Source organism: Fusarium phalaenopsidis, assembly GCF_050370095.1.
Source record: "Fusarium phalaenopsidis strain FUZ10S chromosome Unknown contig_32304, whole genome shotgun sequence".
NCBI classification, from domain to species: Eukaryota; Fungi; Ascomycota; class Sordariomycetes; order Hypocreales; family Nectriaceae; genus Fusarium; species Fusarium phalaenopsidis.
In genome coordinates this window covers 179,857-195,560 of record NW_028145404.1, presented here as the reverse complement: position 1 = coordinate 195,560, position 15,704 = coordinate 179,857, and the positions used below count along the sequence as shown (strand labels likewise).

At 53.8% G+C, this 15,704-nt stretch overlaps 7 protein-coding genes across 7 annotated transcripts; 5 read left to right on the top strand and 2 right to left on the bottom strand.

Moving 5' to 3' along the window:
* Positions 1–974: 974 nt before the first annotated feature.
* Positions 975–1,577, top strand: LRP88_09392 (uncharacterized protein; the record flags this gene model as incomplete). The annotated part of the gene is made up of 1 exon (XM_083245878.1): positions 975–1,577. One exon carries the CDS (start codon positions 975–977, stop codon positions 1,575–1,577), a length of 603 nt encoding a protein of 200 aa, XP_083096991.1.
* Positions 1,578–1,946: 369 nt separating this feature from the next.
* Positions 1,947–2,765, top strand: LRP88_09391 (uncharacterized protein; the record flags this gene model as incomplete). The annotated part of the gene is made up of 1 exon (XM_083245877.1): positions 1,947–2,765. One exon carries the CDS (start codon positions 1,947–1,949, stop codon positions 2,763–2,765), a length of 819 nt encoding a protein of 272 aa, XP_083096990.1.
* A 721-nt stretch (positions 2,766–3,486) lies between these two features.
* LRP88_09390 (sulfotransferase family protein) lies at positions 3,487–4,299 on the top strand (the record flags this gene model as incomplete). Its single annotated transcript, XM_083245876.1, has 1 exon — positions 3,487–4,299. One exon carries the CDS (start codon positions 3,487–3,489, stop codon positions 4,297–4,299), a length of 813 nt encoding a protein of 270 aa, XP_083096989.1.
* A 721-nt stretch (positions 4,300–5,020) lies between these two features.
* Positions 5,021–5,596, top strand: LRP88_09389 (LysM peptidoglycan-binding domain-containing protein; the record flags this gene model as incomplete). The annotated part of the gene is made up of 1 exon (XM_083245875.1): positions 5,021–5,596. The coding sequence occupies one exon, from the start codon at positions 5,021–5,023 to the stop codon at positions 5,594–5,596; it is 576 nt and encodes a 191-aa protein (XP_083096988.1).
* Positions 5,597–6,691: 1,095 nt separating this feature from the next.
* On the top strand, positions 6,692–10,281 carry LRP88_09388 (karyopherin KAP123; the record flags this gene model as incomplete). The annotated part of the gene is made up of 3 exons (XM_083245874.1): positions 6,692–6,733; positions 6,814–9,155; positions 9,342–10,281. The coding sequence occupies 3 exons, from the start codon at positions 6,692–6,694 to the stop codon at positions 10,279–10,281; spliced, it is 3,324 nt and encodes a 1,107-aa protein (XP_083096987.1).
* Positions 10,282–10,858: 577 nt separating this feature from the next.
* Positions 10,859–13,881, bottom strand: LRP88_09387 (eukaryotic membrane protein family-domain-containing protein; the record flags this gene model as incomplete). Its single annotated transcript, XM_083245873.1, has 2 exons — positions 10,859–11,521; positions 11,569–13,881. The coding sequence occupies 2 exons, from the start codon at positions 13,879–13,881 to the stop codon at positions 10,859–10,861; spliced, it is 2,976 nt and encodes a 991-aa protein (XP_083096986.1).
* Positions 13,882–14,364: 483 nt separating this feature from the next.
* Positions 14,365–15,213, bottom strand: LRP88_09386 (dienelactone hydrolase; the record flags this gene model as incomplete). Its single annotated transcript, XM_083245872.1, has 3 exons — positions 14,365–14,685; positions 14,734–15,116; positions 15,177–15,213. 3 exons carry the CDS (start codon positions 15,211–15,213, stop codon positions 14,365–14,367), a joined length of 741 nt encoding a protein of 246 aa, XP_083096985.1.
* Between the last annotated feature and the right edge of the window lie 491 nt (positions 15,214–15,704).

The following is a 15,704-nucleotide window of genomic DNA, read 5'->3' as shown; positions in this document are numbered from 1 at the left end:
CGAGGCGTCGACCCTGACTGCTAAAAGGGAGAACACGGCCGGGCCCCAGTCTTCTTCGCGGCCGGTCACGGCCACAAGACTCTTGCTCTAGACATGGTTGGCAGGATGTCGAATTGGGAGGACGCCGAGACAGGACGCGAGTTGTTGGCGGTGGCTGAGACCAAGGGCTACACGGAACTCATCGACAAATTGCGTGGCAAAGTGACTAATATCTCCTGAATGAAGTAACAGAGTGATGTTTTTTTCTTGAGCTGGAAGTTGGACTCTGGGGGTCTGAATTTTGGGTATCATGTGCGGATAGTGAGATTGATCCGTGAAAGGAGACCTATGGATCGGATAACCATTTAGAAGATCATGCGCATGAATTCACGTTTGTCTTAGATCTCTTTCTCTTATATAACCATAATGAGTATTCAAATGCAAGGCTAGTATTCTAAATGTCCGTTGCTTTGCAAGATGGATGCTGAAAAACTTAAGCAGACCTTATGTAAACCATAATAGGAGTGGACGATGCAAGCCTCGAAATCCTCGAGGGGCACCGCACCCTTCGACATGAACTCAATGCGTTGGTATGAAACTTAAGAAAGTGGATTTGCGCCTGTGGGACATATGTCGGTCTCTATGGACGGTTTCGGGCAGAATGCCGCATTGTCTTTTCCCTGCGTTTGGCTACCTACCTATGGTATCACTCGCGTACCCCTCGTGAAGTTGGGAAAGGGAGATCTAAGGGCTATCAAAAACTGCACGTACTCTTTGACTAGAATTATGGATAGGCTATGAAAACAATTATATGTACTCACCATAAATACTAAAGTACCGTACTCAAGGTTAGAGTTTTGTTGAAGAGCAACAAATATATCATCAAAAGGTGGCTGTGACTCACTCAGCAGCCCCAAGATGGCAGCTATTTATTGTCCTCGGGATTCTCATGCTTCTTACGACACTACATAGTCTTTCTTGACAACTCGCCAGTCATGAATCCAGACGCTTCCTCAGGGAATCGCAAGCCGATCTTCGTAGGCAGCTACCGTGTTGCCTCTCCTATCCTTCGTCCCGGCCCTCTCGTGACTCGACCCAGCTTCTTCCCGAAGCTACAGAGCTACATCGCCCTCATTAGAGACACAACCGAGAAGATACTAGACCGTCACCATCTCGCAGATGAAGATACCGAAATCGCCGTCTTCAATCGTCAGAAGTCTTTAGCTCTCGACACTGGCGTCGCAACTTTGCTCATCATCACTCGATGGAAGGAAGATTCGCACAAAACCTGGCCACCGGCTGTCAGAGAGATTGTCGATTTTGTTGATGACTACTTGGTCGGATGCGACGAGACTCTGCACATAGAAATGACTGCCCCCCAAAGGGTCATACAGAAGCACCTCGCCCCAGCTCCCAGCCTGCCGGGCTTATCTTGGCCGGAACTCCGGTCAACGATTCACCAGAAGCTGGAGACTTACCAGGCAACGCGGTCCTATGTCACGGTTACCGGGCTCTTTATACTTGGGTTCTACCCTGACCCTCGTCTAAACCCGACTACGGTCTATATCTCCCTTGAAGACGACTCGGATGAGACGTAGTGGATTGCCGTCAGCCGTGATCTCGAGTCATACATCCACAGTTAGGGCTGGAACTTTGTTGTGCATATGGAGCACAATGTGGTAAGCCGATGCGCTTTCCAACTCAATCTTCCAACGGGGAGTTCTCTAACGACCCTGGCAGAGGCGTTAAAGGGCAACCTCATCGTCCGCGGAGAAGATGAGCACCGAGTCAGCCTTGGGGCCAGCATCGGAGCTGCGCACTACCCGAGTGCTGATGGGGAATTAATCAGCCCTGGTGCCGGAACTCTTGGGTGCTATATCGAAATCCGAACCAAGGGGAGTTCGGAGTGGAAAGAGTGTGGTTTGACGAATTACCACATCACACGCTCCTGGGAGACGGACTACACCATGTCCAGCAAGGCCAGGTGTCATCCTGTGGCCCTTGAAAGCCCGGCAAGGATCAAACACAACTACACGATCTGGGATTTGGACGATATAATTAGAGCGAACAGGGTTGGGGAACCAGGCTGGAGAGAGGAAGAGTTCCGCCACGGGGCTATGAAGGCGGAGAAGTTGGAGCGAGACCGGGCTGCCAAACTTACCTTTTTCGATACTAAAAAGAACGACTGTGGCTCGGTCCTCCTAGCTTCTGGTTTTGATCGGGTAACTCCAGAGGGAGGTCGGCTGGATTGGGCGGTTATTGAGGTTGACCCGTCTCGAGTTGGCGAGAATCGTTTGCCCACAGAGGAGGCCTGGGAAGCAAAATACGGAGGATGGAATGCTCCTTATGCGAGAACCTTCGGCGGTCTCCTACAGCAACCTTCAGGATCCTTCAAGGACAAGATAATGGCAGTTGGAGCCAGTGTCTGGAAGGTTGGCGCGACATCCGGGCCGACGAACGGGACCTTCAACAAGTACAAGGTGAAGTGCACAATCAAGGATCATGTTCACGTCGCCGATACACCGAGATGCTACTCCAAAGAGTTCGTCGTTATTGGTAACGAAATATCTAGCCAGGGGCAGAGCGGCAGGCTCTGCGGACCTGGAGATTCGGGGTCTGTAGTCTTCGACGCTCGTGGCCAGGCGATTGGGCTACTGTTCGGTGGGCAGGTGCCGAGTCAGACGGCCGGGTATGGGCTTGTAACGCCTATCAAGGATGTGTTTGAAGATATCAAGGCTTGCTCTGAAGGGCAGATTGAGGACATCCGCATTGCGACCTGCTCCTGACCTTCGGGCTTGGGGTTGCGCCGTCCCTTGGTGAGGCTATTCTCAGTGAATCCTTATATCTTTATAGTTTTCTATAATAGCAATCTATAATTAATACGAAAAGGTCTAAGTTTGATATGAAATCCTAAGAGTCTTTTCTAACTCTCTGTCAATGGATCTTAATGGGCTGTTCACATCCTCTTCATAGCATGGGCATTGTCCGAGGTTAGATCTCACAATAGAGGGTCCCTGACTTACATGGGCTGGACCCATCGAGATCGCAATGTCTGTTCTCGACGTCTGCATGCCCGAGTTACGATAAACCCTTGTTGTATCGCGTCTTCGCGTTTTAAACCCGAACCAAAACCGAACGGTTACCGTCATCGAACGTAACCGCAACTCGAAAAACATGGCCGTTTCGGGTCGTCGGCAAAGGGTCTAGACAAGCGAGGTCGAGAGGTTCTGTAATTGATTGGTAAAATGGGTACAGACACAAACCAAGTTGGCGAGAAATAACAAGGATACCCATCCTTCGGTTGAGTTGGCGAGCTTACGCAGGTTCCATCGCGTCCCATTCTTGAGGCACAGGGCTGACTCTGGGTAAGGGTCTTGGGGATCGAGAATGGGGACTTGGCCAAGTATAAGATGTCTTTTGTTGCTGCGAGTTTGTTTCAAACTCTCTCGAATCTCTGACTGTTAAGTCCAGCTTTTCCTCATGGCCTTGGCTACCCACATTTACAATATGCGTTTCCTCTCTGATGACCGAGAGGCCGACTCCAAGGCAGCCCACATGCAAGTCCTCTGCCTGGGCCTCTCACGCTGCGCAACATCATCACTCCAGGCAGCTCTCGAATCCGATGTCTTGAACGTGGGCCCTTGCATGCACATGGCGCACATTGCGCCCCATGCCGACCGAGAACAGATCGTCATCGACGCCATCAACGAGGAGGATGCAGAGAAGAGGCAGAAGCTGCTTCACAAGATCTACGACGGATACGCGTCGGCGTGCGACTTTCCAGGATGGTTGTTTGTGCCTGATCTCATGGATATGTACCCCGATGCAGCCGTGGTCTTGAACACAAGGAAATCATCGCAGGCGTGGGCGGAGAGCATCGGTAACAGCCACTCTTTCTTCGGCTCACGATGGTACTACTGGCCCACGTTTCTATGGAAGACAGATCGACTTCACTATGCGATTCATCGAACCAGCTACGCTTGGATCCAGCGTCGCTTTGGCATCGCGAACATGTTCACCGCCGAGTTCTACGAACGGTACAACGACTGGGTACGCGAGGAGGCCAAGAAGCGAGGAAAGCGGGTGCTGGAATGGCAGGCGACGGACGGTTGGGAGCCTCTGTGTGGATTTATGGGCAAGGAGCCGCCTAAGGACAAGAGGGCGTTTCCTCATCTGAACGATGCGAACCAGATGACGTTTGTGAAGCGGATACTGGTTGGGAGAGGGCTGGTTGCTTGGGCGGCTTTGTTTGGAGTCGCATGGGGTGGATGGAAGTCTTGGCCTTGGGTATTGGAGAAGTTGGCATCTTTCAGAGGATGAATGCGATTTTTGATGATATAGGATAGAAATGAACTTGGGTTGTCGTGTGATGTTGCGAGTTCCGTTGCTTGCATGAAGTCAAATTGTGATAGCATCCATGTAGTGGGAACGCCCCGGAGGTTCAACAAACCGATGCCAAGGGCAGTTGTGTAGATGCCGGTAACATGCCATTGGACAAGAAGATGTGGCTTGCAGTTGACGGTCGATGGCCTACCTTAGTCATCGAGTTTGGAATCAGCCTTGAAGGAGCTGAGCAGGATTCCTAGTGGTATTGACAAGAGTGACATGGAGTAGCATCGAGCATTCCTTCGTAGTCAGAAGTCGCGTTGAGTCGTCTCTCCCGAACGGCCACGGCCAATAGTCTCCTTGTCGGCCCATTATCTGGGAAATGTAACCTCCGGTTCAATGCATAATGCTAGAATAATGCCATGCACAAGCATTCTAGGCATCCGGAATGTCCAGCTCGCATGAAGACGCCGTTTCAGGATGAGGTTCGTGGCGGAGGCGCAGACCAACGAAAACGGTGCTGACTAAGGCCATGACGCGGTTCCCTGGCAAGGGTGAGATCCTACAGCTCGTAACGTGATAACGATCCGTATGTCAGCGGAGAGGATTCATCTATCGTTCTTTATCTCTCTTCCTCTTGAATCAAGTTCATCGACCTACGATATACCATCATCTCGAACCAATACATCAAACCCCTCCCGAAACATCCGCAACCATGTCCCGGTTCTCCCGCTACGACACCGACGAGGAACGCCTCCCCGAAGGCATGGAGCGAGTTGGCTACGACGCTGACGAGCAAGTCTACACATTCCGTGACGCCGACGGCAGCTACTGGGAGAGCGCCCCAGGCAACCAGTACGGCCGCCTCACAAAGGTCGGAGAATCTCGCATCCCCGAGGACCACGAGCCCTTCATCGTCTCGGAGCAGAACAAGAAGCTGTCATGGCGGAACGAGATGCGGCCATTCCTCAACTTTATGATGCTCATCGGTTTGTGCCTGTTTGGCATGTTCTGGTTCTTCCACAGCGCTGGGGGAGGTACACCGGCCGAGGAGGGCATGCCTCTGCCAAACTGCCCGGATACCACGACGCCCTATTGGATCAAGAGCGGCGATACGTGCTGGGAGATTGCGAAATCGCACAGTATCAGCGTGGATGACCTGCTGAAGGAGAATGTTGAGATCTCCTGTGATGCCCTCAAGCCCAAGCATCGGATTTGCCTGCCCAACAAGGGCACCAAGGACATGGAGACCAGTGAGGAGTCCAAGGGCAAGGAAGAGAAGGAGGCCTAAGCAACAAAGGCGATACGATAGAGGCTGGCATAGCTCTCGGTACGAGCTGGAATGGGATCAGGACATGGCGCTGGACCAGAAACTGTTGGGTGTGGTAACAACCTAGTTATCGGGACTTCTCGTGTTCAGATAAGGGACCTGGAATGGGTAGGATCGCGAAGGAAAGGGCAGATTGTTTACTACCGTGGGCCGTACACATCTAGATAGACAGCTCTTTGATGGTGTAGGCTCTGTTTTGGCGTTGCAGGCATGGCGTTGATTGCTTGAGTAAATGCTTATCGATTCGTCTTTGGTGTGTTCCTTTCTGGCTTCTGTGAAGCAAGCATCCTTGTCGCCTGAGCAGATGACACTCCAAGTTCACTGAGCTAAGGTAAAGAAAGCTAGCTGCAGCCTTCGGCCCATGTGTGCAGCTTGGCTGGTTGCCAGGCAGAACTAAAAGCAAGGCAGCGCGGAGAGGGACATGGCCGACGTGTACCAATAATTGTGCATGGGATAATTATCTCAACAGGCAGCAGAGAAGACGGCAGTTGTGCCCAAGCTTGCCGAGAGTTACATGGGTTTTGAACAGGGCGCAAAATGAGGGCAAGCAAGGTATGAATTGTTTGGGCCGCCAGGGATGTTGACGACAAACGAGAAGACACCAAGTTGTTCGCGTCTTGTGTTGGTACAGATGCACCATGCAACATCTACACCACCACAACTTGTCTAGTAGGACTCTAGAATCATTCCATCTCCTTATCGACCGTTTATTCGCCCCCTCTCAAGCGGTGAAGCTTCCAATAGCTCTTCAATCGGCACCGTCTTAACCCGCAAAGGAAATCATCACCAAAAAAAAAGGGCCCCGCGCCAAGTGGGAATAAACGAGGGGCAGCTCCAGCAGGGACCTTCCATTTTCTGTGCCACTCAGAGCGGGGCAATTTTTTTTTTTTTCCTGTCTTTTTTTCTCAACCGTAATTTGAGATTCGGCCCAAATAAATTTTCCTGGACGCGGGTCCTTCCCCTCGCGTTTCTTTCTCCCTTCATCATCACCACACACCAAAAGCCTTCGGGTTATCTTCACTTCTCTGTCTTTTTCGTTGCAGAGAAAAAGAAGCCATGGACAAGGGGAAGCTTGCCCAGTTGCTCGAGGGGAGCCAAGTCCGTGAGTCTTTCTCGCGTCAGCTATCATCAGCTTCGTAGCTGTTGATGCGCTGTCCCCTCCTGTTTGCAAAAAAAAGAAACACGTCGCTGATTTGACCTCCCTCGCAGCCAACACGGAGCAGGTCAAGGCCGTCACTGCCGAGCTCCAGAAGAACTACTACTCCCAGCCCGAGTCGCTGCTCGCCCTCGTCGAAGTCTCCCTCACCCATGGCGACGCCGGCGTTCGACAGCTCGCCTCGGTCCAGGCCCTGCGCCTAGTCCCCAAGTACTGGGAGAAGACCGCTCAGGACCAGCGACAGCTCGCCCGCAACCACCTTCTCGAGGGAACCCTCAAGGAGCAGTCTGCTGGTGTCCGCCACTCGCTCGCCCGTCTCGTCGCCGGCATCGTCAGCGCCGACATGGAGAATGGCGAGGGTGAGGACTTCCTCCGACAGCTTCTCCCCCTCAACAACAACGACAATGTCGTTGCTCGCGAGGTCGGTTCGTTCCTCCTCTATGCCATGCTCGAGGAGGACCCTACCCACTTCAGCGACCACACCCACCAGCTCCTTGAGCTCTTCCAGGCTCGCATTGAGGACCCTCAGAGCAAGGAGGTCCGCATCAACATCGTCCGCGCTATTGGTGCCATCCTCATGATCATCGAGCCCGAGGAGGACCAGGTGGCCCTCAAGGCCATGCAGGGCTTCGTTCCTAGCCTGGTTAACATCCTCAAGGCTACCGTCGAGGCCGAGGATGAGGAGAGCTACAAGATCGTCTTCGAGGTCTTCCACTCCTTCATTGCTTACGACTCCTCCCTCCTCGCCGTCCACCTCCGGGATCTGCTCCAGTTCATGATTGAGCTTGGTGCCAACTCCAACGCCGAGGACGACGCTCGATCCCAGGCTCTGGCCTTCCTCATCCAGTGCGTTCGCTACCGCCGCATGAAGATCCAGGCCATGAAGGACATGGGCGCTCAGCTCATGGTCAAGGCCATGCACATCATCACCGAGCTCGACTCTGACGATGAGGAGGAGGACATGTCCCCTGCCCGCACCGCCATCAGCCTTGTCGACACTCTGGCCAGCGAGCTTCCACCTCGACAGGTCATTGTTCCCCTTCTCGAGCAGTTCCCCAGCTTCGCTACCAACCAGAACCCCAAGTTCCGCATGGCTGCCATGCTCGCTCTTGGTAACGCCGCTGAGGGTGCCCCCGACTTCATTTCCACTCAGCTTGAGCCTCTCCTCCCCGCCATCATCAACCTCCTATGCGACACCGAGACCCAGGTCCGACACGCCTCTCTTGTCGGTCTGATCCACCTCGCTGAGGAGATGGCCGATGAGATGGCTTCCCACCACGACCAGATCATCAGCGCTATCCTCAAGAACCTCGAGGCTGCCTCCCAGGCTGGTTCCGACAAGAAGAATGTTAGCATCATTCGCTGCTCTTGTGGTGCCCTCGACACCTTTGGCGACGGTATCGACACCAAGATCATGGCTCAGTACGGTCCCAACCTGATCCAGCCCATGGTCCGTCTCCTCGACCACGAGGACTTTGGTGTCAAGGCTGCTGCCGCCTCTGCCATCGGCGCTATCGCTTCCTCCATGGAGTCTGGCTTCGAGCCCTACTTCAAGGACGTCATGACCGCCCTCGGCCGTTTCGTCGCCATCAAGGACGGTGAGGAGGCCCTCGACCTCCGAAGCTCTACCTGCGACAGCTTGGGACGTATCGCCATGGCTGTCGGCTCCGAGGCCTTCCAGCCTTACGTTATGGACTTGATGAAGGCCAGCGAGGAGGCTCTCAACCTCGACAACCCTCGCCTCAAGGAGACCAGCTTCATCCTCTGGTCCAACCTGTCCAAGGTCTACCACGAGCAGTTCGACCACTTCCTTGAGGGTGTCTTCAAGGGTCTCTTTGCCTCTCTCGAGCTCGAGGAGGAGGAGATCGAGCTTCCTGGCATCGACGCCAGCCAGCTCGGTGACGGTGCTATTGTCGTTGGTGGCAAGCGTGTCAAGGTCAAGGCTCCTGAGACCCAGGACGACGTCACCATTGCCACTGGTGGTGATGATGACTGGGACGATATCGAGGATCTTGAGGACTTCGATGCCGTCACTGCTGTTGCTCTTGAGCAGGAGATTGCTCTCGACGTTCTCGGCGATGTCATCTCCAACTCTTGCAACAGCTCCAACCTTGAGAAGTATGTCGAGCAGACCCTCGCCAAGGTCACTCCCTTTGCCGAGCACACATACCAGGGCTGCCGAAAGACTGCCATCTCCACCCTCTGGCGCACCTACGCCCGCGTCTTCCAGGTCTGGGAGGAGGGCACCGGTGTCAAGTGGGAGGCTGGTTTCCCCGCCAAGCAGGCTCCCCCTGCTTCTCTCGTTGCCATGAGCCAGGCTCTGCACAAGGCCACCGCCAGCATCTGGGTTGAGGATGCCGAACGGTTAGTTGATCCCCTTTGTTTTTCTGTTGTTTCTTGCCAAAAGGATGAATACCTTGCGTTATACCCAGCTCACTCAGAGCAAAATGCGTTGCTGAGAAAGCGTCTAATCTACTTCTGATTCATGGCACTGTTACACACTTGTTCTTGCATATATATTGCTTGAGTCATATGCTAACAGTTGAATAGTTCTGTTGTCACCGACATCAACCGCAACGTTGCTGCCACCCTCAAGGCCTGCGGTCCCGCCGTTCTTGGCAACGACAAGACCCTGCTCAATGAGATCATCACCATCACCAACCTCATCATCACTCGATCGCACCCCTGCCAGCAGGATCTTGGCGACGAGGAGGAGGAGCAGGATGTTGATGCTGGATCTTCCGAGTACGACTGGCTCGTCATTGACACCGCTCTCGATGTCGTTGTTGGCCTTGCCGCCGCCCTGGGTGCTGGTTTCGCTGAGCACTGGAAGATCTTTGAGAAGCCCGTTCTCAAGCTGGCCAGCTCTACTGAGGACCTACACCGCTCGACCGCTGTCGGCACCATTGCCGAGATTACTAAGTATATCGGTGAGGGTGTGACTCCTTTCACCGAGTCCCTTGGTCAGGCTCTTGTCCGCCGTCTCTCCGACCCCGATGCTCTGGCCAAGTCCAACGCCGCCTACGCTATCGGCCTGGTCGTGTTGAACTCTGCCGACACTGGCAAGACCTTCCCTCTGTACCCCCTCCTCTGGGAGAAGCTTGAGCCTCTCCTGACCGTCAATGAGATGCGTATGACCGACAACGTCGCTGGTGCCGTGTCCCGCATGATCATCAAGAACCCCGACAACGGCTTCGTTGCCCAGGCTCTGCCCGCCATTGTCAACATCCTTCCCCTCCAGGAGGACTACGAGGAGAACGCCCCCATCTACCAGTGCATCTTCAACCTCTACCAGCAGTCCAACTCGACCGTCGAGCAGCTCACTCCTCAGCTGATCGGCATCTTCGAGAAGGTTCTCAGCCCTCCTGAGGACCAGCTCGAGCCCGAGACCCGACAGATTCTGCAGCAAATCGTTCAGATTCTGTACAAGGCCAAGGCCGACCTGTTGGCCAACAACCCCGGCCTTCTCAAGCTGGCTGGCATCCAGTAAACAAACAAAATAGTAAAACTACAAAAGCAGCATCACGACTTGAATGAATCAAGATGGGGATGAAACACAACACGAGCCTACCATTGGAGTAGGAACGAGGACATGACATGATTTTGATGAAAGACGTACATATCTGAGCACTGGGTTTGCTGGATAGAGTATATATGAGGCAGGTTGGGCTTCATGCTGCAAGCATTGTTGAGGTGTTGGGCTGGAAAAGGAAAAAGGGATAAAAAGGGCAATTGGGAATGCAAGCGATGTGGAATTATCAAGGATGGGAGGATAAAGAAAAAGGGGGCTTTGGGCATAGAGATAGGGTTTGATACCTACCGATCGTTTAGAGAATGATACCTCTCCGTATGGAACAAGATGATGTTTCATCATACCATGTGCGCGCATCAAGAACTGGCATGACTGTGAGGCTTTATTGGTAGTATGTGTCAGACTTGATATTATCATTATCGAGCCTTTCCTGAAGACTCTGCCAATCTCAAGTTGTAGTCCGCATCAAGCAGACCCCCAGAACGCCATCCTATGAAGACGGTACCAGTAAGAAAAACTCGATATATACACAGCATCACCATATCCTCTTTGCAACCATCTCATACCGCATAACCCCCTCAAAATCATCCCTCTTCTTCTCCGCCTTTTCAACTTTCTTCCCTGGTCCTTTGCCTCCTTTGAGACCCTCATTTTTATCAGCGTGTATCCACCGTTGTCTCTCCTCTCCGACCTCGACGTGTCCGAAGCCGCCGATCCTTCTGCCGCCGGGGGTGTCGTATGTTTCGGTGCGGCCTTGGTGTTCGGCTTGCTTCATCTTTGCGTACCGGTTGCGGGAGTATTTAAGGAGGACCATGCCGAGGAGGAGTTTAAGGATCAGGAGGACGAGGAAGGCGATGAAGAAAACGACAATCATAGTCACGGCGGCGATGAAGTCGTCCGAGGTCCAGGAGTACCAGGGTCGTGAGTTGAGGGGTGAACCGTAGGGGTAACCGTACGTTGCACGGCCGAGGGAGTCGCGGATGAGGGTGTCAAATCTGTTCAAGGCGGCAATCATGGCGGGTGACGATGGAGCTGCTGACTCCTCGGTCAAAGAAGTTTGTGTAGACTCGGGTATAGGCATAGGGAGGTGTGTAGAGAGGAGCATGTGGTAGGTCTGGATTGAGGCGCGGATGAAGAGGCATGAGAGTGGGATGACGGCAAGACCAAGACGGCGAGTCAATGAAGGTGTCATGAAGGCCTAGAAGAGTCAGTACAGATGCCCGTGGTATATAAGGGGAGACAAACGTTGGTGTAATAGTCCTTGCACAAAATGTCGAGGATGCGACTATAAAAGCCCGGCTTGATGTTGTTAAACTTGGTCACATACGCATGCTTGACAGTATCAACAAGCATCTCACTCCCAATGACAATGAGAAAAGGCGACAGAACTTCGCCAGACATGAGCCAAGACGGCAACACGGTGAAGCTATGAGGCAGGATAGACGGGTTATGCAGCGGCACAGTACGCGACTCGTCAAAGCTCAGCTCAGAGCCAGCACCTGGAACACTCAAACCGCCGACTTCGACGACATTGCGCATTCCAATAATGAGCAGCATGATCCAGAGTTGGAAGCGTTCCACAATGTCGGCACAGGTGAGCTGGAACAGGTTATCCTTCTCAAAGCGTTTAAAGACTGTGCTCTTGATCTCGACAAATTGGTTCGACAAAAGTAGTGTCAAAAGAGCGTTGGAATACGAGTTGACAGCCACGTTGAGAGTGATGACCTGATAGTACAACGCAACAGAGTGCAGACAACAGTACGCAAGAGCAAGCAAAAACATGCCGCCTGGAAGAAGCACCTTGGACCTCCCAGACGCATTACGCGAGAGTGTCTCGCTGCTGAACAGACACTCGAGGATATCCTGACCAAGCGCAGAGAGCAGACGATCGCTGACCTCGAGAATATTGTAAATGACATAGAGCTTGATGGCCGACTGGGCGCGGATAAAGTGGTACATGCGGCTTGCGTCGAGCGTCATGAGCGCCATGGAGCTGCACACAATGACGGCGCCTTGAAGAAGGTCCGCCTTGTGAAAGGCCGAGAGGTTTGAGGGCATCGACTTTGTCCTCCTATGACGAAAGGGGCCCTTACGGTGCGTGTTTCTCTGGATAGGTTTGAAGTGGCCGTTGCCGTTCGCAGAGTGGTCTCCTGAAAGACCGCGAGGACGGCTTTCACTCCGCGATCTGTCGTCGTCGGAAACATCACCGGCTCGAGTCCTTGAACGTCCACGTTCCCAGAGTCTACCCAGTCCAGACCATACAAAGTCGACAAGCCAGCGGACCTCTTTGAGGATGACATATCCCCACCAACGGACCAGCACGCCAAAGGCCAGCATGAACCGCATAGGGAGAATGGTAAAGTTGTAGAGCCAAGCGTCGAGACACGCCAGGGCTCCAAAGTTGAGGGTGCGCTCGAGGAACGGCGGGAGGAGGAGCACGTTCTTCAGACGCTCAAACTTGACGGCGCTGGACTCGTAGGGGACGTCGTAGGCGTGTGACTGATGGATGTACAGCGGGCTTGGGCGTTGAGCTGCCAGTTCGAGCTGGAGATGTGTAGGGAGTGACATGGGAGGAAGGGGGATCATCGGTGGGATTGGTGATGGAGGTCGAAGGCCAGATGAATCAGTCTGCTGAATTGGAATAGCCGTCGCTGGAGTTGATCGTGGACCAAGAGTAGGTGATGTCCCACCGACACCATCAAGATTCAAGTGAAGAGTCGAAGGACGTGCAGCAGGATGGAAAGACGAGTATCTCCTTGGCGAAGCCGTCCCGCTCAAAGCTCCATCACCAACGAGCACGCGACTCGTCGGAGGAGTCGACAAGGTCCTCGCCCCAGGCGAAGGCCTCCTCTGAATATCCCGATGCGCATCCCTCGGCGTCCACAATCCCGCAGAACGAGCCTCCACAGCGACACCGTTCGGCTGCAGCGCTGGAAACGTCTCGAGATCCCGCATCATCGACTGTCGCACCGACTGACGGATGGCCTCGCGCTGGTCAGCAAACCGAGAGACGGATTCCTGGTCGATTGACCTCCGTTGTGGGGGTGCAGGCGCCACGGGCAGAGAGTCGGGAGAGTTTGTGAGGCGCTGCATCTCGCTCGCCGATAGACGACGGACGTTGGGGTTGGTGGTGTTGCTTATGGTGCTGCTGCGGCTGGCCCGTCCAGAATGCACCGCCGTGTCCTGTTCCTTGTCCGAGACGTATTTCTGAGCGTCGTCTGTTTGCTCGGTTTGTTTCCCATCCTGCTCCTTCACTCTCCGCTGCCGTCGCTCCTCCTCCTCCCGATCCTCGTGCTCGTCATCCTCGATCGCCGGGTCTGAGATGGAGGAAGAGTTGGAGTCTGCGCGCCGAGGGCTCACGCTCCGATGCGAGCCCTCTTCAGAAGAGCGATCCTCGTCGGAAGGGATCGTGGGCAATTTCTCGGCAGTCGACACCTGGGGAGAGGTCGCCGTTGTCGCTTCGTTCGCGCAGGTAGTGGACGTCGGAGAGGGAGTCGGAGAGGGAGTCAGAAGCGGTGGGAAATGATAGGGCTTTGTCGAGTCGACGGAGGCGGCCATCACCAAGGCTTTTGGTCGTCAAGCATGGCTGCCTGTCGCGTGTCGAGTCTATGCACGTGTATCGCCGGCTCTTGTCGCAAGCGGCCAATCGTTGATGCTGCAGTTTGAAGGGGAATTGTCTCGGAGTCGGAATGGATTGGATCACGAATATTCAGCGAGAGGTGGTTGGTTGGGCGGTGTCAGAATGGATGATCCCCTGAAGCAGATGGGAAAAAGCCACTGAAACCTTGGGGGAGTGGGGTCCGTGGGAACAGGTGGAGATGGTTGCCGTCGCGGCCTGTGTCAGTGGCTAGAGCCCCTGGGGGATGCCCTGAGCTTCAGGGCTTTTGTTTTGGGGTGAGACAGGGTTGAACCTTGAAGTGCCGGCTTGGAATGCCAAGGCGTCATGATGAGCCGGGAATGAGTCTCGATCCATTGTCTTTGAACTTTCTATCGACTTCTTATGCTATATACTCGTATCTTTCTCTCATTCAACTGCTGTCCTTACAGAAGATGCTCATCAAACCAAGCCACAGCCTGGTAGAAAGCCTGCTCCTTGGCAAACTTCTCAACCTTGACATTAGGATCTCCACGAACCGCAAATCCATGTACGACGCCCGAAAATAGGTTAATTTGGAAAGGAAGACCGGTCTTGATGAGAATCTCCTCCGACTTGTATCGCAGCTCGGTGGGGAAGATGGTGTCAGTCTGGGCGGCGGCGATGGAGAGGGGCCCGGTGATGGCAGCAAGCTCTTCCTCTTCGACGAAAGAAGGGTGGGCAAGGTAGCCGGCTTGGATACCGTCCTTGTAGTGTCTTACGACATACTTGATAATATTAGCATTAAATACAATATTTGAGAGAGAAATACTCACCTTGGCACCGAAGCAGTATCCCACAGCTCCGATCTTGGTAATCCCCCGCTCCTTGAGCGCATTGATAGCATCCACGATAACAGGGTCAACCGACGGCGGCAGATGTGGGCTCTTGCCATCAGTACCACCCTTGATCCAGCCCATAATGTCGAAACCCTCAGGCCTGGGCTCGGGCATCTTGTCGCCATGGAAGAGGTCCGGGATCAAGGTTGTGTAGCCGTTGGCGGCGTACTGGTCAGCCAGGAGCTGGCTGTTGGTGCTGATGCCCCAGATGTCGGGGATGAAGACGATGCCGACTCCCTCATGGTTCTTGTCGGCTGGGGGTGTTGCGAGGTAGGCCTGATTGTTGTTGGCGATGGTGATGAGCTCGCCGGTGGTTTCACCTCTTTGAGATGTTAGTGAGATCTATATGAGGGGATTGGAGTCTTACTGATGGCGCACACCGACGGTGCAGCACTTGGCAGGTTGGTGAGAAGCCATTGTATTCTATGATGCTGTGTTTTGTGTTGTTAAAGACAGAAATCTCTTGCCTGCGTCGGGGTTCTTTGCCCGACTTATATCCTCTCCCATCCCGGACCCTCAGTGACGCAACCGAAACCCGAAATCTCGAGTTTCACCGCACAAAATACCTAGGTATCCCACTCGCCGGACCAAACTGCCGTCTTTGCCCCGCCCGCAGAAGAGCTTTCAATGCGTCCACGGGTCCCGCGGTGCCGGTGCTTATCAATCCCTGACTATTACGGTCCATGTGTGCTAATTGGTGCAATTCTCAGTTGTCGCGAACTGACCTAAAGCAGAAGCCTCTGGGTCCCGTCCGATTTGGTGCGGTATCAAGGCATTTCCGGATGTCGGAATTGTAAATGCGGAACGCCACGGAACTCCGAATGATTAATGGCAGACGTCAGCCCTCTCACGATACTAAAGAGTGGAACAGCGGCAAGGATACAAATCCTGGAAAGACTTGAGCCTCA